Genomic DNA, 18,075 nt, shown 5'->3' with positions numbered 1-18,075 from the left:
TGAAAATTTTTCTTTGTTTCTAACGCCTAGTAATTAAACTGACAGCTGCATTCGTGAGGCTGCTTTTCAGTTTTCATGAACTTGTATATAGAAAAAAAAATGCCACAGAAAGGGCAATATATTTGATTGATTTCAATACGAATGAAGTTTGTCTGAGATGACATGAAAAATAGCTAACAAGATTGCTTCCAACAGGCTAGGATACTCAATTATGCTGTGAAAATTGCAGGGAAAAACTATTAAGAAACATCAATATTGGAGCAAAAATACAAAAACCATTCTGTGAAATTTTTTCTTGCAAGTTAACAACAAGAAACGAAACTCACTGTATTTTGAAAATGATGCTGTAATAAGGACCATGACAAGCACATTTGAAGTGCACATGGGGTCTGAGATTCAAGATTTTTCTAGCAATTCAAAAACAATATTTAAATATTCTGCATCAGTATATCATTAAACTTCCCCTATCTCCTGCCCCCCAGGCCAGGGAACCAAATTAGAGTGAAAGAACAAAAGAAGAGCACCCATAAAAATGATTCTAGTAGAAAAACAGTATTTTGATTACATCTTGTTATTCAAGAGAACTAACAGAGCAGATAATTACATTGCTCAAAAAGTAGTCCCATTTCCTCACGAATCTTCCCTGGTTTTTCTTTTCACTGGTATTCTCCAATCTACACCATGGATGGATCTCTTCTTTTTTACAGGTTTCGGAAATGAACAAAACAAAAGTCGCAATGGGAATTCAACCTTTTCAGATTGTCAAGCTTTTGTCATTCAGTTTATCAGTAAAACTTGAGAGAACCCTTTTTTTCATGCATTCATAGAAACGTAGGCGACACAAAGAGAATTTTGAACTTTGAAACTTGACAGAGAAAATAAGTTGGCCTATCTTCATGTTAGGACCGTATGCGCTTCAATGATGGAGCCAGGTCAGTGACTCCAAATTTCTAGTTTCCCACAAGCACTAAAAAAACAGTGATCCATTCATAAATGCTGGTCCTTTCTACTCTGCCAAAGTGCCAATTCAGGCCCTGGCGGTCCAACTTAATTTATTGAAAACTCTAGGTCAAGATTTAATATCAGCTCCAAACAACTCTGAACTGTCGCTATAGTTCAATTGGAAGGATAACCCTTTTGGGTCGACCAGTCGGTTTATCCAACTGAAATTGGAGTCAAATCGCTAGTTTTTGAGGGTTTTCTTTATCTGATAGCTAACCATTCTTTGCATAATGAAGAGAAATCTAGATAAAGAAAGATATATGAAAAATGGACCACAAAAACAGAGGAGATAGTCTTGCTGTCTGTGTAATGATTCATGAATTTCTTATGTGAATGTTATGGTGCTGATATACATAAATGAAGAAGACATTTTCATTTGATGAACTTACTGTCCAATTTTATAACAGAATCCAAGGGCTTAATCAACCAAGCTTATAAAAGATGGAAGACTTAAATAGCTTGAATAAAATATATCATTAATCACTTTGATATAGACATGATCTGGCCTACTAAAATTTAAGGCAATGCAATTAAAATTTTGAGTTTGCTTTCTTTTTTTTCCTTTCTAACTAATTCCAATATATAACCTACATTTTAAAAGTTCTTCAAATAATAACATAATCTGTAGAAGATTGATTTTCTATCAATAAGGATATATCTCTCTAAATTGCAACATTAGTACCATAATTAAAATTCAAAAGGGAATCGTCTTCCACCTCTTAATCTAATAGTTAAAAAAATTTTATAAGAACATAAAAATCCTGATTTCAAGATTTCCTCCCCCTTTTTCCTCTGGCTATGCCCCTGAAAAAAAAAAATTCAAAAGGGAATCAAGCGGCCCAATCCAATCCCACCCCGTCCAGCCAGGAGCCAGCGGCCAGCCGCGTCCTTCATCATCATCCCATCCCTCGCATGTACACAATGTCTCCTATCATTCGCCACTCCGGTATATACCCATATACTTAACTCATCACACTTCAACGAACTTGATTGAGCCACTTAGGATGGATCCACACAAATCCTAAATCAAACGGCTTAAACCAATCTAAAACCGTGAATTCCAACACAGAAGATGGCAAGTCCTTTTTGATGAGGCCAAGAACCGAGGCACGCGTTAAATGATGATTGATGCAGCACAGCTGTAACCCAAACACATCTCTGCTCCCGTGACCCCACTGTCCCTTTTACCAAACCAGTACTACTTTCATTACAGCACCCTTCTTCAGACTTCAACAAGCCCCCCATCTTTGCAACTTGACAGTAAACAATGGCTTCTTCACTTCTCAACAAGCTTCTTTTTCTCCTTTTCATCACTTACGTTGTCCTTTCAAGCTCAAAAGTTGAAGCTCAAGTTGAAGAGACAAGCTTGGAGCTGATGAGAGATGCTTTAGAATGGCCACTTTCAATGTCGCTTTACAGTAACTTAAACGACAATGAGGAGATAGATGATGAAGAGGAAAGTGGGTATAGTCGTAGATCCTTGTACTGGAACAGAATGAGGTATTACATTTCGTACGGGGCGCTTTATGCTAACAGAATCCCATGTCCACCAAGGTCAGGCAGGTCTTATTATACTCACAACTGTTTCAACGCTCATGGCCCTGTCCATCCTTACACTAGGGGTTGTTCCAGGATCACTCGCTGCAGGCGATGAGGTTATTAATTTAGGCTTTGAACTGGGTTTTTCTTTTCTATTGGAGAAGAGTAAATTTTGGCTTTGTATTAATTGTGGAAGATTTGAGTGTTATTAGCTAAAATATCAAGAGTTTTAGAGTTTTGGGTGTTTATTTTTCTTTTTTTTTTTTCAATGGTTGAGCTATTGTAGAGCTATCCCTTCATTATATATGTGATCTCATGAACTTACATGTAAATGCTTGAAGACTTGAAGAACCCTCTGAGATCTTTGTCAAGTGTCAGCTCGTACAAGGTTTTTTGTTAAAGGGACTTTAATTGGGCTGAGATCATTGTAGAAGATTTGGATGATGCAATTACATACTACTATTTGAGCTTTTGGTTAATTGTGAGTTTGGTTTTGGTTATGATAACATTATGATTAACTTGGATTGATTTGTCATAACCATTTGTCAATGTATTTGGACTGCCAGTTCCCACATCTTTATGTAGACTAGGCTAATTCCATCAATTAAATTAAGCTTTGCTTTGGTTATTTGATTATGTGGTAGATTGGTTGGGTGGGCTAAAGATTGTAGAAGAAACGAAAAAGACGAAAAACTTTCCCAGTCTTCAATATCAAACCTAATAACTAGCCGATGTTGTCCAGCTACTTTTCAGCAACTTACTATACATTCATTTATGAGACAAATTTAACAGGCAGCCGTGGACATGGATTAGGAATTGCAACGGGACGCTGGGTTTTTGTGTTCTTAATCCAATTTTATACTTTTAATATTCAAATTTGATTTGATATAATTTTTTAAAAATTATTTTATATTTAATTCGATTTGATATTATATAAAATGATTTTATCTGAAATTAATAAAATATTATTTTTAAGTATAAAATATTATTTTTAATATAAATATAATCTATATAATTAAAAAATTAATTACAACTATTTTTTTATAAATGTATATATAATTTACCTAAAATTTGATCAAATCTTAAATTTATTATTATTATTATTGATTTGATTTGAAATTTAATTTAAAAAAAATAACTCTAAGTAATAAGATGAGGTCGAAATCTGCTCGGGTAAATGTCATCCTTAACATGGATGGATCATGAAGGGGTTGGGAATTGGTACAAGGGTTTAAATTTTGCTAAAGAAGAAGAAATACGTTTTTTGGTTTTCCTTCATTGAAAGAAATAGTAAAGTTGAAAGTGTTTATTTGTGTTTTATCCTGTCATACGACAACCAAGCATCTTATTTCATCATCAATGGTGATTTTCTAAATCAAGTATTGAAATTCTTAACCAGCGAAGATTTAATTTCTTGGTCGGTTAGCATCAACCTCGTGCAAAATGCACTGGATTTCAAGTCATGTCTGTATATAATCTTTTGTTTTTCAATCCACTAAGTAAGAATGAGCCCAGGCCAACTCGTGGAGTAGGACACATATTGGAGGCTTCATCTGTTTATAATTTAGGCTGGGCTACATTGGGCCTGTTCTATAAGAGATCTTAACCAGGAACAAGTGTTTTAGGATACAAATTGGTAGCTCAAAAGTGTTTATTTTGGCATATCGTCGGCAGACGATTGCTAAATGAAACCGCGGCATAATATATGGAGCAATTATAGGAGTTGGGAGCAACCATGGCTTGACAGAATTTGAGCAGTAGGAACCATGTAACCTCATTGAGATATGAAATCTCTGTCAAAATCCCCAGTTGTAAAATTCCTAATCTGCCTGACATAATTAGACTAATGTGTCAATTATTACAAGATATGATGAAATCTTAGTGTCCATCAATAAATATTACACTTGTCATCACCCAAAGTTTTAACTTTGGATGCCAAACTTGGCCAAATACATTTATTTGTATTGCACTTTCCATCGCCAAAAGTCATATCACGCTAGATTTGCGCTTAGTGGATGAACAGTGAAAAACCCTTTTCCAAACTCCTTACAAATCTAAAACACAATCAAGAGATTTGAGTCCAAATCTAAGCTTGATTATTTCCTGATTCTTTACCGGAATGATTAGAGCTGATTCAAAATCAATTGGTCAAAGTGACTCAAAGTTGGAGAGTTGCAGTCCCGTTGTTGTACTGTCTTTCAATCAAAAGAACAGCTAACCCTGGTGGGTGGATTGATATCAACTTGACAACTTTCTTTTTGTACCTAACAAGTTGAAACCACATTTCGTGTCCTTTTTTTATTGTCCCTATAAGTAATTGCTGAGGTAAAGATTACATTATACCTGACTACCCGTTAGGATTATAATATATTTGCAGCAAATTCCCACATCGACTACCTTTATATCAATTATAATTTACTTCAACGCCTTAACTTTAGTGGACGCTCTAACGAATGGTGTGAACAAAACGTAAACATAAATGGTGAAAGTATAATTATTAAATTAATGTCACTTGCCAAAAAAGTGCACTTTTGAAATTTTACTTATCTAAATCTTTTTAGTGAGGGTTTGGATTTCATCGGTTGTAGTGCGGTTATAGTGGAATTGAACAATTAAATTTAAATATTAATTTTAATGAAATTTATTTAATATAAATTTTTTTATAATTTTTTTAATTGTAGTTTTAATAAATTTTTTTAATTATAAATTTTTTAAGTGGGGTTTAAATTTCATCATTTACTATATTGTTAAATTTATCATATTATTAATTAAATTTAAATATTAATTTTAATAAAATTTATTCAACATAAATTTTTTTAAATTATAATTATAATAATTTTTAATTATAATTATAATTATAATTATAATAATTATTATTTTTAATTTTATCAAAATTAATCTCATCAATAATCTAAATAAATAAGTTTCAAGAGGTGAACCATTTGAGTTTTGACCAAAGCCTAATCTATACATAACCTGTCTTGTTCTTTCGCTCATGTGAATAGTCTTTTCTCAAACATTTGGCCTGTTCAAGTACCGAAGAGAGTTCAATAGTTTATAGAAGGAAAAAATATTGTAGGAAAATTCCCCATGATTGGTGGATCAAATTAACTTATGTAGGTCCAAAAGATGATACAAACAAGATTAAGATCAATTTGGGTCCCATTTTCACAATCTACCCAAAAAGATTAACTAAAAAAATTAAAAACCAAATAATTATAGTACAGCCAAATGTAAACAAATTTGGCAATTATAAATGGAGCAAAAACTACCGGAGGCTAATCCCAGAGGTTCAAAATCAAACAGGGCTGCCTGGCTGTGGCTGCCCCCTGGCCCCATGAACCTTGAGGGTTGCATTTGCAAGAGGTCAGATGGGTCAGGTGGGGGGGTCCCCATTAAAAGAGGCTGCATATTCAATGGAACACTCAAAACCGCGCTTGGTGCATTGCATGGTGCAATTTGTTTTTGTTGCTTTGCTGGTGAGCTATATATAATCCATCTTTATGGACAGTCGAGGCTCATATTTTTTACGCAATAAATTGATTAGACGCGGTAGCACCGTCCACTTCAGCCACGGTTCGGAGTAACTCTGGCTCACGTGCGTTATGGCCTAATCCGAGAACCGACAAAATCCCAATATTTCAGTATTTTTCTTCCGTTTCTTCCACGAAAATTGACATTTTGACGGCGCGTCAAAATTTTTTGGATTTAGATTATTAATAAATTAGCATGCAGTTCTAGTTGCGTCGAAGATTAAATATTTTTTATTTTAAAAACATAAATTATTTAATTTTTATTATTTTTAATAAAATGTCATGTTTAATTTTATATATTAATGACAAAAATATTTTAATAATTTAATATATAATTAATTTTATATTATATTAAAATTTAATACATAATTTAATATTTAAATTCATCTTATGAGTCTTAATTAATTTATCCTATTGAATTTCATACATAAAAATAACAAAACACTATAATTAAAACAAATTAACCAATAATTAAAATTTCCCATGCATTAAACGTCTAAGTACATATGTGCATTATAAATAATTGACAGCTATCACGTGGAAAAACATTTAATAAATACTACTTATTTATTAACAAAGGAGGATATGATTTCAATTTCATGAAGTTCACATGAAATCATATAAATCTAAAATAATCACTATTACCCAATCTTTTAATATTTTCAGATGAGCCCTTTTTGATGATTAGCAAATATAAGAAATGGAGATAATATATAGTATAACTTTCTTTTTTTTTTTTTTTTGGTCGAAATATTATAACGTATCACTTTCATGTAACTTGTACGCTTCCTATCAAAAAATTAACAATTCCAAAAACGTGAGCTCTAGCGGAAAGAAGGAAAATGCTTTAGTTTGAGCGTTCTCCTACCTATGTACCTAATGAGTAAATCACACCCATCTACCCTCCCAACATTTCATACAAAGAAAAAACTATAGCGACTGATAGAGGCCAAAATTTGGCCATCTTTTTCTTGCAACCTTTGTTTTTATTGCATATATTTTATAGATGTTGACGTGATTTTCCCTTTTTCAGTTGAATAACTTGCAAATCACACACTGAGCAAAGCCTTGATCCCTCACTTTCGTTCCATTCATTCACTGGGAGTAATGATAAGACACTTTCTTTCTGGTACACAAATTGTCTGCATGCATGCCTTTCAAGTTTGATCACCTAAAAACAAAAGATTTGGACAAAACTTGAAGATACGTTGATTATATTAAAAAAAAAATCCTGTAAAGCAATGCAAAGTAGAAGTAGAACAAAAAACATGAATTGTGAAGGAAGCAAAGCAACGCAAAGGGAGAGGAAGGAAGGGCTAAACAGACAGGGTGGAGTAAGTGATATAATTTCTTCAGGGGTATAGAACGTGCAGCCAACATGTGATGGCTAAGGTTTGCAGACCGAAAACGTGACAGACCTCTTCTTTCTTGTCTCTTTCTTTGTGCAGAGAAGAACTGGATTCGAAGTGAATGCTACTGATTTGATGAGCTGGTATGCACACAAACTTTGGTTTAAAACAAGTTGGCCAAATTGATCTGAATTTTTTGAAAGCTTAGCTAATGTTATATCATGCAGCTGGATTGAGGATAATCTAAACCCACGCCTTCTCATGACAGTTATGGGATATTAATTGTCTCATTGCACCTTCGTTGTTTTATTTATTTTATTATTAGTATTTTTTAACCAAAAAAAAACTTTTATGGCTAGTTAATTGTAGTCATAAAATTTTTTGTGCTTGCAAAACAAATAACTAGAATGTTCCAATAAAATATTATAACTCAAATATAGAAAATCTTTTATTTAAATGTGTATTATAAGAATCATAATGGAAAAGTGACCCCTAAAAGCAAACATGTTTAATTAATTCAAGACAATCAAATCCAAATAAGTTATATGTTTCAAATTCACGTCTCATTTTATGTAAAATTGATCAATTGGTATGTTAAAATTTTTTCTAGATATATACTGATTTAATAATAAGATTGTTAATTTATCTTGTTAATTTTTTATATGATGTAATAATAATTGATTTTGATTGTAATTTTTGTTTGTATGTTGTGAATTTTTTATAAAAACAATGCAAATTTATACATTGATATGCCATTTTCATGAATTATTTGACCGAATTGATTTTAATGGTTTTAAAAGAATTATGCAATGAAGAATTATACAGAAATAGAGTAAAGGTGTTTTTTTACTTGAAATTGTTAGAATTCAAATCTTAATCATTGAAATTAAAAATTTAGTATTCTATTAATAAATCACACAGTTGTTGACGAGCAAAAGTAATTGCTAGTTACATGATTTTGGATAATTGGATTACATTAAAATAGTTTAGGCCATTGCCCACACTGTATGAGCAGAGTCAGGTGGTCACACCAGCAACATTCGGGAAACCAAGGTGTTTAATATCAAGCTCTAAAAAAGAAAAGGATCAATATTATTTGCCCTCACATGCATCATGTTCATGGATGGTTGTAAATTCAAAGTAGTATCAAATTATGTGTAATATTATTTTTCTTTAAATAATGAAATCTATTAGGTTTCAAAGATGATATGGACATTGTTAATAGCACATGAGACACACATTCAGAGATTTTATGTCTAAAGATAGCTGCATCAACTGAAATTAGGTTCACTGCCAAATTAAATGAAAAAGGAATCATAAATTCCCTTTTTTTCATATAGTTTGGCAACCCCCCAAAAAGGTTAATTACTAAATTTCTTTTTCTTCAAGTGACATTTATAGAATTGTGTACCTTACTCTTTGAAAAATGAAAGAGAGAGAGAGAGAGAGAGGGACAATCACCAAACCTCCCATTTCAGGGTAAAACTAAATCATTTCCACTTGAAGATTAGAACCTTAAATGACTTTACACTATGTTTTTTTTTCATATAACAAAAAAAAAAAAGAAAATTGGTTTTGAATGTATCAAGTTAACATAATTATTAATTGTATAGACTAGTTAAGAATATATAACTTCACGTTTTGTGCTTATTAGATCATATTTGATTCAATTCGATCTTTTATAAATAATGCTATTAAAGTAGAATTGTTCTAAATATGTCGTAAAGAGAAATTAAAATAGCGTTTTGACGTGCCCAATTAGATGGCTAACGTAGCCGCCATCCTCTCTTGTTCATTTCTTAAGTAGGGATGGTTTACCTTCTCCTCCATAGATGGTTTATGTAGGTTGGTTTGCAGTGAGAAGAGTTCCTTTACAAAGGTCTTAAACTTTGCTGTAGTTTATGAGGCGTGTATCAGGCGTTTTATGCAATAATATGAGTTTCCTTTAGGCAAAAAAAAAAAAAAAAAGGAACTTAATACAAAAATGATATAGAATGTTGAAAATTTTATGTGATAATATTTTTGTATATTTTTAAATAAAAATAAATAATCAACTTTATTAAATTAAATAAAAATAAGAGATATTTTATTAATTATAATGAAAAACAAATGAATTCAATAGAAATTCATTAATCAGCTATATCCTCCTTTAATACGAGTTTAGTAGGTGATCAAGAATTTTTTTTAATCTCGTGACTATGATATGCTATAACAGTTAAACAACCCATAAAAATCCTACTCAAAAGTAGGAAAAGGAAGCAAAAAAATTGGTAATTTAGTCAAATTGAAAATGTGTAATATTAAAAATAAAAAAAAATTCTAAATACGCGTGGGCGTTGAGTAAAAATCTCTACCGATCGGCCACATTGACCACGTTTCAAAACGGGGACTGACCGACTGAGCTGTTTTTTAATATGCAATTTTGGAAAATCAAATTAAAACGAACTAAAAGCAAATAAAATATCCTTTATCACGTGCATTAATTATAGGAAATTTCAAAGCATTGAATGAAATTGAACGCCGGTGTAAAAAAATACTTCTATATATAAAAGGACTTTGCACCACCACAGCGCACTGCGACCTGTGTTTGCTCTTTTTGCCTTCCTTTTCTTTCTCTCAAAGAAACAATCAGCAAAAAAAACGCCTTCGATTTCTTCTAAAACCCAATTGAGAAAACAACCTTGAATTCTTGAGTGAAAGTTGGAGTTTCCAATGGAGTGGGTTCGAGGGGAAACCATTGGATGTGGAAGTTTTGGCACTGTCAATTTGGTGGTGCCTAAAAAAGGCTTTTCAGGATTTCCTTTAATGGCTGTCAAGTCTTGTGAAACTATCGACTCTGTTTCTCTCAAAAACGAGAAGGAAGTGCTTGATCAACTTGGTTTTTGCCCGCAAATTATCCGTTGTTTTGGCGGTGATTATAACATTGAGAACGGTGGGAAGTTTTATAATTTGTTCTTGGAGTACGCTAGCAAAGGAAGCTTGGCTGATCAGGTTAAGAAAAGCGGTGGAAACTTGATAGAATCCGAGGTTAGAGGATATGCAAGATCGATACTTAAAGGGCTACGCTTTATTCATGCCAAAGGGTTTGCTCATTGTGATATTAAACTTCAAAATATTCTTTTTTTTGGTAATGGAGATGTAAAGATAGCTGATTTTGGATTGGCAAAGAGAAACGGGAAAGGAGAAGGAGAAGAACAGAGGAGGATGGAAATCAGGGGAACTCCTCTCAATATCGCACCAGAGTCGGTTAACGAAAACGAGTATGATTCACCGGTGGATATCTGGGCACTTGGATGTGCTATTGTTGAGATGTTTACAGGGAAACCAGCCTGGAATTTCAAACCAGGAACAAACGTGGCGGCTTTGTTGATTAAAATTGGGGTCAGTGATGAATTGCCTGAAATTCCTGTGGAGTTATCTGAGGAAGGAAAAGATTTTCTTGGAAAGTGTTTTATTAAGGATCCAAAGAACAGATGGACTGCTGAGATGCTCCTGGATCATCCTTTTATGGGTGGTGATGATGAGACTATTGCAATGAATCGATGCGAAGAAGAAGCATCATCATCTCCTCAATGTTCTTTTGAAGAATTTTCAGCATCACCAAGATGTCCTTTCAATTTTCCAGATTGGGTTTCAATTGAATCAACAACTTCTTCTCAATCAATATTCCAAGAGAATTCAAGCCTCGTTTCTTCGTTTTCAAGTTACATTTCATCACCTTTGGATCGGATTCGTAAATTGGCTTGTGATCAGGCACCCAATTGGTCTGTTTCCGGAAGCTGGATCACCTTGAGGTAGAAGAAGAGAAAAGTTAGTTTAATTGCCTTCATCAAATCTGACGGCTCTGATCCAATTGGTTTTCGTTTTTTGGTGGCAATTGGTGATGATTTTTTATTGTAAATGATTAGGAAAACATTCTAAGACTGACATTCTGCTCGTGAAGAGTTCTGATTGGCTACTCAGGTAGCCGCAGAGTGTACAGGCCATTCTTTATTTTTAATTTTGTCTGAATATAAAAGATTTTCCAATTCCTTTCCCAACAAATATTGAAACTTGGCATTTGGAGAAAATTATACCCTGAGTTGTTAAGAATTTGTTGGGATGCTTCAGTTCAAGTTCCAATTTCAATCAAAATTTACCTAATCATCAATTTTTTAAAATTACAGCAATCGGCAACTGTTTATCTCACGTAGAGAGTTCACACATTCATGTTTCATTTTAATGTCCACTAAAAATGAATTTCCACCATAAGGATTATTACGCCGTTTCGAGATTGAACCCTTTTTCATTCTTCCAATTCGTTTGCTTTATTCTCAAATTCTAACATTGATTCGATCCCTGAGCACAGATTAAATCCGAACTTAGATTTCTTAATTTCAAAAGTAGTTCTCTTGTAAGAAAAAATCCAAAACAGACAGATAAATAAAAATAAAATATCATACTAAATAATATAAAATAAATGATTAAAAATAATACATTTAAAATAATTCTAACAAATAATAAATTTTTTTATCTTTTATCAATTGAACTTCATGAAAGCTGTAGCCATACCGCAGTGTGAATGTATTTATGTGCGAAACTTGTTCTTGTGTTTCCTGTGAAGCTGTTTATTTTGTCCAAACTCAATACCAGGTAGACTTAGGAAGTAGGCAAGGACAGCTCAAGTCATAAAAATCAACTAACTGAATTCCAACTTTTGGTGATTGACCCACATTAATTTAGAATTTTACAAGCATGCCGTATGGTATCACCATAAACAATAAATTGAAGGAGATGTTTTTGTACTATTTTTTCCTGTTATCTCCTTTCATTCAGAATTACACCGTCAATGAATTTTATATGAAAACATTAATTTGATTATAATTTTATGATTGAAAAAATGGAAATGACAAACAATTTCCTTCAACAATAATTTCTCAACACCTAAAAAAGCAAAGAATATAGGCAGACTGCGGCCTGCCGATTCCTATGTTTAGATTGTCCCAACTCCCAACCCAAGCAATGCATTTTTGTAAAACAGCTCGTCGGTGCAGGAGAAATCATTGGGTGGGACTTTGGGTTGTTTTCCACTTATGACCAAGATTTAACTAACTTGCTTCAAACATTTTGTATTCATGTTCACCAAACTCTTTTTCTTTCATTTCAGAAGGCAAATTGATTAGTAATAATAAGGGATTAGCAAGTCAACATCAAAAACCAAATCTTTAATATTAAAATATATCAACCGTATCAATAGATATATTCCTGGACAGAAGAATGCAAAGGATTAAAGAATTGAAAGCCTATGAATGATGGGATTGATTCCAGGAAAAAATGTTAAATAAATGTTTTATTATGTACACATGCCATGCCAGGAGGCAGCTGCCTGCCTCAGGTGCACTTGAGGAAATTAGGAACTGAAATTACCATGAAAGCAGATTTTGGCTGTATTCTGGTAAGTTCTCGGCAGCTCCTTTTCTGAGCTGCTGTTTCTTGTTTTTGAGGGAATTAATTCTCCTCTTGTTGTATTTGAATCTTCTCCAGACTCCAGCTAAAAGGGAATGATGGGATTGATTCCAGGCAATCTCCATTCATGTGTTTCGAAGGCAGATGTAAAAAGAATGGAGCAATTCATACAGTCCACTTGTTGACCGGAGGCCTTAGGCCCTCTGGTTTGCTTGGAAAGTGGGTGGAAATATCCAAGTTAGGATTCAAAGCCACCCTCTCCTAAGGTAAATTGGCTCAATCACATTAAAAAAATGTGGAAAGTCAATCTCAAACTCAACTCATTTCGGGCCTAAATTAAAAAGAAAAAAATCAACCCCTTGATTTAGTGTGTTATATAATCTGAGTTCAAAATTGATACATCTTCAAACTAAGGATAAATCCAGCTTGCAGAAAATGTAAATTTGACTTGAATTCTAACTTTATTGGACTTGATAGTAATTATATTTTACATCTTGATGCCCTTTGAAAGGTAAAAAAAAAGATTAATCAAAGCATTCATCAAAATGTCCAAATATTTGATCAAGCATCAAAAGTTTTACCCAAAACTCGTTTAACTTACACGTGTAAACAAATCTTAAAGGGCCTAACAGTATAACCACCGACCAGTACTACATTTCCAATGCCCTTATTATTGGAGCCAGAGAATTCTGAATCAGTCTCCACCGTCCAATCTGCTCAGTATAAACTTGCCTGGCCGCTCTCGTTTATCTCATTGTACCATATTTTTTCTATCAAAATAATTTCAAGCCATCAAACAACGATAAAAGTACAGCTCTGTTGAATTATCAGCTGTAAATGCATTTGTTTTTTAGTGAAATAGCCTCATTCATCTTTTTGGGGTCCATGGTGACCGAACATTCAATTCTCTTATGGAACTTGGGCTTGACCAACTGGCCCAAAACATAAGCCCTAGAACGAACCATGAAGTTTAGTGTCAGTGGCACTGGCTGAGTCGTTGCACCATTGAGACTACCCAAGCTAGCCCCGCCTCCATACAAGGGAATGTGACTCCCTTTCATCATGACAGTTAATGCTCTTTGGCTCTTTCTTGATTGATAAAACTTGCGCATCTGCAAAAAAAAACCATATAATAATTTGCTTAGGAAGAATAAATAAATGAACCTCTCCCTAGGAAAGAAGACAAAGTGCATAAAACATTTAATATTGAGTTAGTTCATGGCTGGTTTACCGATCCAGTGGCCACAGTGAGCCGAGAGAAAGAGAGATCTAAGGGTGTTGATGTTACATGAACTCCAAAAAATGTAGCTGTGTTGCGATATGTGAACTTCACCGTGCAGTTCATTGACACCATTTCCGTACCCACTCCTGAGAAATCCGAACCAGCTTGAACCACAAATTCATTGAAGGAAATGCTCTACAACAAAAATCATTGCATACCTTTTCACAATTTTGTAATCTAAGATTAAAGGAAACCTTTTAGAAAGAAGAAAATATGAAAGATAATGCATGTCAAATCTAGAAATGATCCGGGATTTTATGATGAGAAAGAAACGGAAAAGAAAAAAAAAATCTAAAGTTCTAACCTTCATGGTGATTTTAGGCTTTTGGGGTCTACTAGCACCCCATAGGATCAAAGAAAACGTGGTGAAAAGCACAAAGAAGCCAACAACAAATGCAAGGAAATAGCAACGTCGACGATGGAGGTCATGCTGGGGACCATCATTACCATAAAGTAAACCTTCTTCTTCAATGGCATCGAACTCTTTCCATGGCTTGTGACCTTTGCGAGATCCCTCGTGTTTTCGATGTGGTTTGAGGGATCCAGACAGGCGGGTTGAAGAAGACTCACGCGAGGAATGAGGGCCTAATGAAGAGTTGGAATGAGAGTGAGGAGGTGAGCCCGTGGGGCTGAGCACCGGGGTGGATTGGAATGAGTTTGTAGTCTTTTCACCATCATGGGAGTCCCTTGATGGACTCTGAACGTAGTAGACTTGTCTACGAGTGGACCTTGCTGGTGAAGATTGAGTTGGGCTGCTCACCTCTGAGTCTGTCTTGGAGAGATGAGCAGACATTTTCTCCTACTTGGGCTGTTGTTTTAGTTGAAGACAGAAAGTTAGTGAAGGAGAAGAAAGAGCAAGAGAGTAAAGGGGTTTGATTGATTCGTTTACTTGAATTAATGTTTACTAAATATATAGGATCTTTTGAGCGTTCGTTTGGTGTCTGCACGTTGGAATTGTGTTTGTTTATTGTTATCGAAGTCACTGTATGTGATAATGTGGAAGTAATTAATGGGAGAAGGTGGGACTGGTACTTGACACAGAGCAATGGCAGTTGTCCAGTTAAATGTTTTTTGGTATTCATATATATTTGTCAACTTCAACTATTTTTTCACAAGTAGTTTCACTGCAGATCTCCAGCCTGAGTTTTTATATGATCTCAGCAAAAGAAACTGTTAACATGTGTCTACTGTGAGTGAATCAAAATAACAGCATTGAACTTTGTGTTGAAAGCACCGATCGGGACAAGATCAACCTCGAAGGATATGGCGTGGGCCTCAAAATCTCAATGCATCTTTTATTCTAAATTGTAAATCAAGAGGATTAACTACATGAAGCAAAAATTAAAGCTTCCCCTGTAGCTTTTCAGGGGGATCATTTGATAAATTGTCCTTATAGGCCAATGCTCTGTCTCAGTACATTTTAGAAAAGAAAAGTTTCAGGGTTCGATCAAGGTCAAATTCAGTAATTCAAGCATTATTTATTTTATGTGTGAAAGTTTTCTGGATGGTCAGTTGGTCCCTTGAAAGGCTCTTATCATGTGCCCAATACAGCAAATTAGGTTGACTTGAGGGCACTAATCAATCCACATTTCCTAAGTTTTAATTGATGAGTTATTATCAATTTGCCAAGAAAGTCTACCTGATTTTTCGCCTGGCTTGTTAAACTTTGAATTGGGTGGGTTGGACCAAAGTGCATGGACTCTGCGGGTCTTATGCTTAAGGAAACTAGTAACAGCCAACCATGCTAGATAACAATCTATCTTATATTGGGACCAAAGCCTGATTTCCCCAGCCAGAAGATCTAAATGTTAAAGCATACAAAATCTCGATAGATTGAACAAAGATTAGAGGATGATTCTGGTGGCCACAGTTGGATATCTGGACTATATGCTTACCCTCAGCATCTGCCTAAGTCGGAGAATAGTGAACTACTAAAAATTTCATCACTTTTGGAGCCCTTTAATCTGTGTTCGTAGCTTCTGTTCTGGTAATTGTTTTTTTGGAAAAATTCACATATTTTAGAACAGCCTTCACCTTGAAATCAATAATTGGATCCAACATATGCTTTTTCATGTCCTGCAATGATAACTTTTCTTTGGAAGTTATTTCTTCTTTTGGGCCCAAATATGTGTCTCTAGCTTTAAGGAAGGCAATGATAGATGGGTTTAAAATTTAAACAATTATAAGAAGGTGATCTTGTGAATTGTGATCATTAAGTTTGCTTCAAAGTCTAATACTAGTAGTATATTTCATTCTACAGGGAATTCTTACATAATCTTGTCCATGGGTGTTACAACTGATCCAGGCTTCACCACCTTCTTGGGATTGATTTTGGGCAGGGGAGGAGTTCTCGTTCTAGCATGTAGGCTAGTAGGGGTTGTGATGTACTTTCATTTTATGGTGAAGACAAACTGTAAAAAGAAGAAACAGAATAAAAGAGAACGGAATAGAAAAGAACAAAGAAGGTAGGAAAAGCAGCTTAATTGACATCATTTTTTGTTCTTTAGATAAGCTAAAATTTCATTTATCCAAAGGAAGCAGGAAGCCTGCTACATCAGAATAATAGCTGCAAACCAGAGAGCTTAGTTGACATCCATTTGCGCTCTTTATTCAATAATATACATATAGGATAATAGGCCAAACAAAAGTCTGACTTTGCCTTCCAAGTAGACCAGTAAAGTAGATTATGGCTATTGTGGCCACTATTGGATTTCTCTTCATGTATTTACCATCATTATCTACCAAACAAATAACCAAAAATAACTTCTGCCTTCAATAATCTTCGGCCCTACAGGCTGAGCTTGTAGCTTTGCTTCTCATATCTCTGCTTGAATATCAACTTCTGAGGCTCCACCCTCGCCTTTATACCATCCATGCCTGTCAGCTTTGATGAGCGAGCCATTTCAGTGTTGCCTACATTTGTTACAGTCCTTCGAAATTCTTGCACAACTTTTTCATTTGAAGTTGAATGCTCATCATAAAAGAAAGCTATGCAAGATGGGTAATTAAGATCCAGAGACCGACTCGTGCAGTTTTAACTTGATCTTGCAAAGATTTGAATTTGTGTAGATGTGTAGTTCATTGCAAGAAGCTTTACGTAGTTTTCAGGTGTTGCATTTTCCGAACTCAAAATTCTATCAAATTCACGATCTGTAAAACCAGCTTTCACTGTTAACATCCATGGTGATCCATTGATTAAAGTCCAATACAAAGGCCCATCATTTCCAGCTGTTGCTCCTATGAACACACCCTTGTCCATAGCAGCAAGAGTAGCCACTGCTATTGGATCATCTTCCAAAAAATAGTCATCACACTTGAGCCCAAGGATTAGGACAATATATCCACTCCATCTTGAATTGCCTGATCAATTACAGCGACACCTTAGTCCATTTCTCCAAACTACTTTGTCCATTGCTAGGAGTAGGAGCCCATGGAGCCATGCCTCTGGCTGTGCCTGAGCCCTGAGGCATAGCCAAAATATGAAGCTTCTTTGTTGTAGTTGCCCGCGGCAATTGATGAAGTATGAGTTCGGTTTCCACTGATTTCCCTGGGGGAGTTCTTTGGAAGGACCAACTGCAATAAATAAATGTGGAAATTAATCTGATAACAACATAATAAATAGGAGAACGAACCAGGTAAAGTAAGCATTGCAAATTTCAACCCTCCCCTGTTGATGCTAACTTTTGGTACCAAATCAAGATGAGCTTCAGCACTCTCCGAACTTTGCCTTTGACATGCTTTTGAAAATAATAATGTCTGTCATTTTTACCGGAGTAATTTCACCATTAACAAGCTTTCTCTCTGATGAAATGGTAATTAATGCACCTCAATAGGTTTTGTTCTAACATCTAGAATTCCAGAACAAGATAGCAAGTTCTAACTTATTATGATTGCTTTTCCTAATAAGAACTGGTTGCGTTTTGCT

General features: G+C 34.5%; 3 protein-coding genes across 3 annotated transcripts; 2 read left to right on the top strand and 1 right to left on the bottom strand.

Annotated features, from left to right (window-relative positions):
* Window positions 1-2,182: 2,182 nt before the first annotated feature.
* On the top strand, window positions 2,183-3,166 carry LOC111300743 (protein RALF-like 34). The gene has a single exon (XM_022896361.2). It carries the CDS (start codon window positions 2,270-2,272, stop codon window positions 2,654-2,656), a length of 387 nt encoding a protein of 128 aa, XP_022752096.1. The 5' UTR covers window positions 2,183-2,269; the 3' UTR covers window positions 2,657-3,166.
* Window positions 3,167-10,000: 6,834 nt separating this feature from the next.
* On the top strand, window positions 10,001-11,451 carry LOC111299975 (mitogen-activated protein kinase kinase kinase 20-like). Its single transcript, XM_022895525.2, has one exon. It carries the CDS (start codon window positions 10,136-10,138, stop codon window positions 11,219-11,221), a length of 1,086 nt encoding a protein of 361 aa, XP_022751260.2. The 5' UTR covers window positions 10,001-10,135; the 3' UTR covers window positions 11,222-11,451.
* Window positions 11,452-13,549: 2,098 nt separating this feature from the next.
* LOC111299976 (uncharacterized) lies at window positions 13,550-15,077 on the bottom strand. The gene is made up of 3 exons (XM_022895526.2): window positions 14,455-15,077; window positions 14,100-14,285; window positions 13,550-13,980 (listed from the first exon to the last, which is right to left on the bottom strand). Exons 1-3 carry the CDS (start codon window positions 14,941-14,943, stop codon window positions 13,696-13,698), a joined length of 960 nt encoding a protein of 319 aa, XP_022751261.1. The 5' UTR covers window positions 14,944-15,077; the 3' UTR covers window positions 13,550-13,695.
* Between the last annotated feature and the right edge of the window lie 2,998 nt (window positions 15,078-18,075).

Source organism: Durio zibethinus, chromosome 18 (genome assembly GCF_047325235.1).
Source record: "Durio zibethinus cultivar Kanyao isolate XHJ-2024 chromosome 18, ASM4732523v1, whole genome shotgun sequence".
In the NCBI taxonomy this organism is placed as follows: domain Eukaryota; kingdom Viridiplantae; phylum Streptophyta; class Magnoliopsida; order Malvales; family Malvaceae; genus Durio; species Durio zibethinus.
Note: the sequence above shows the minus strand (reverse complement) of the source record. Positions and strands in the feature narration are given on the sequence as shown.

Coding starts and splice junctions, on each gene's coding strand:
- LOC111299976 (XM_022895526.2), bottom strand. CDS start 14,943: ATGTCTGCTCATCTCTCCAAGACAGACTCAGAGGTGAGCAGCCCAACT. Junction 14,286..14,454: donor AGCCTAAAATCACCATGAAG/GTTAGAACTTTA, acceptor TTTTTGTTGTAG/AGCATTTCCTTCAATGAATT. Junction 13,981..14,099: donor TCACTGTGGCCACTGGATCG/GTAAACCAGCCA, acceptor TTTTTTTTGCAG/ATGCGCAAGTTTTATCAATC.
- LOC111300743 (XM_022896361.2), top strand. CDS start 2,270: ATGGCTTCTTCACTTCTCAACAAGCTTCTTTTTCTCCTTTTCATCACT.
- LOC111299975 (XM_022895525.2), top strand. CDS start 10,136: ATGGAGTGGGTTCGAGGGGAAACCATTGGATGTGGAAGTTTTGGCACT.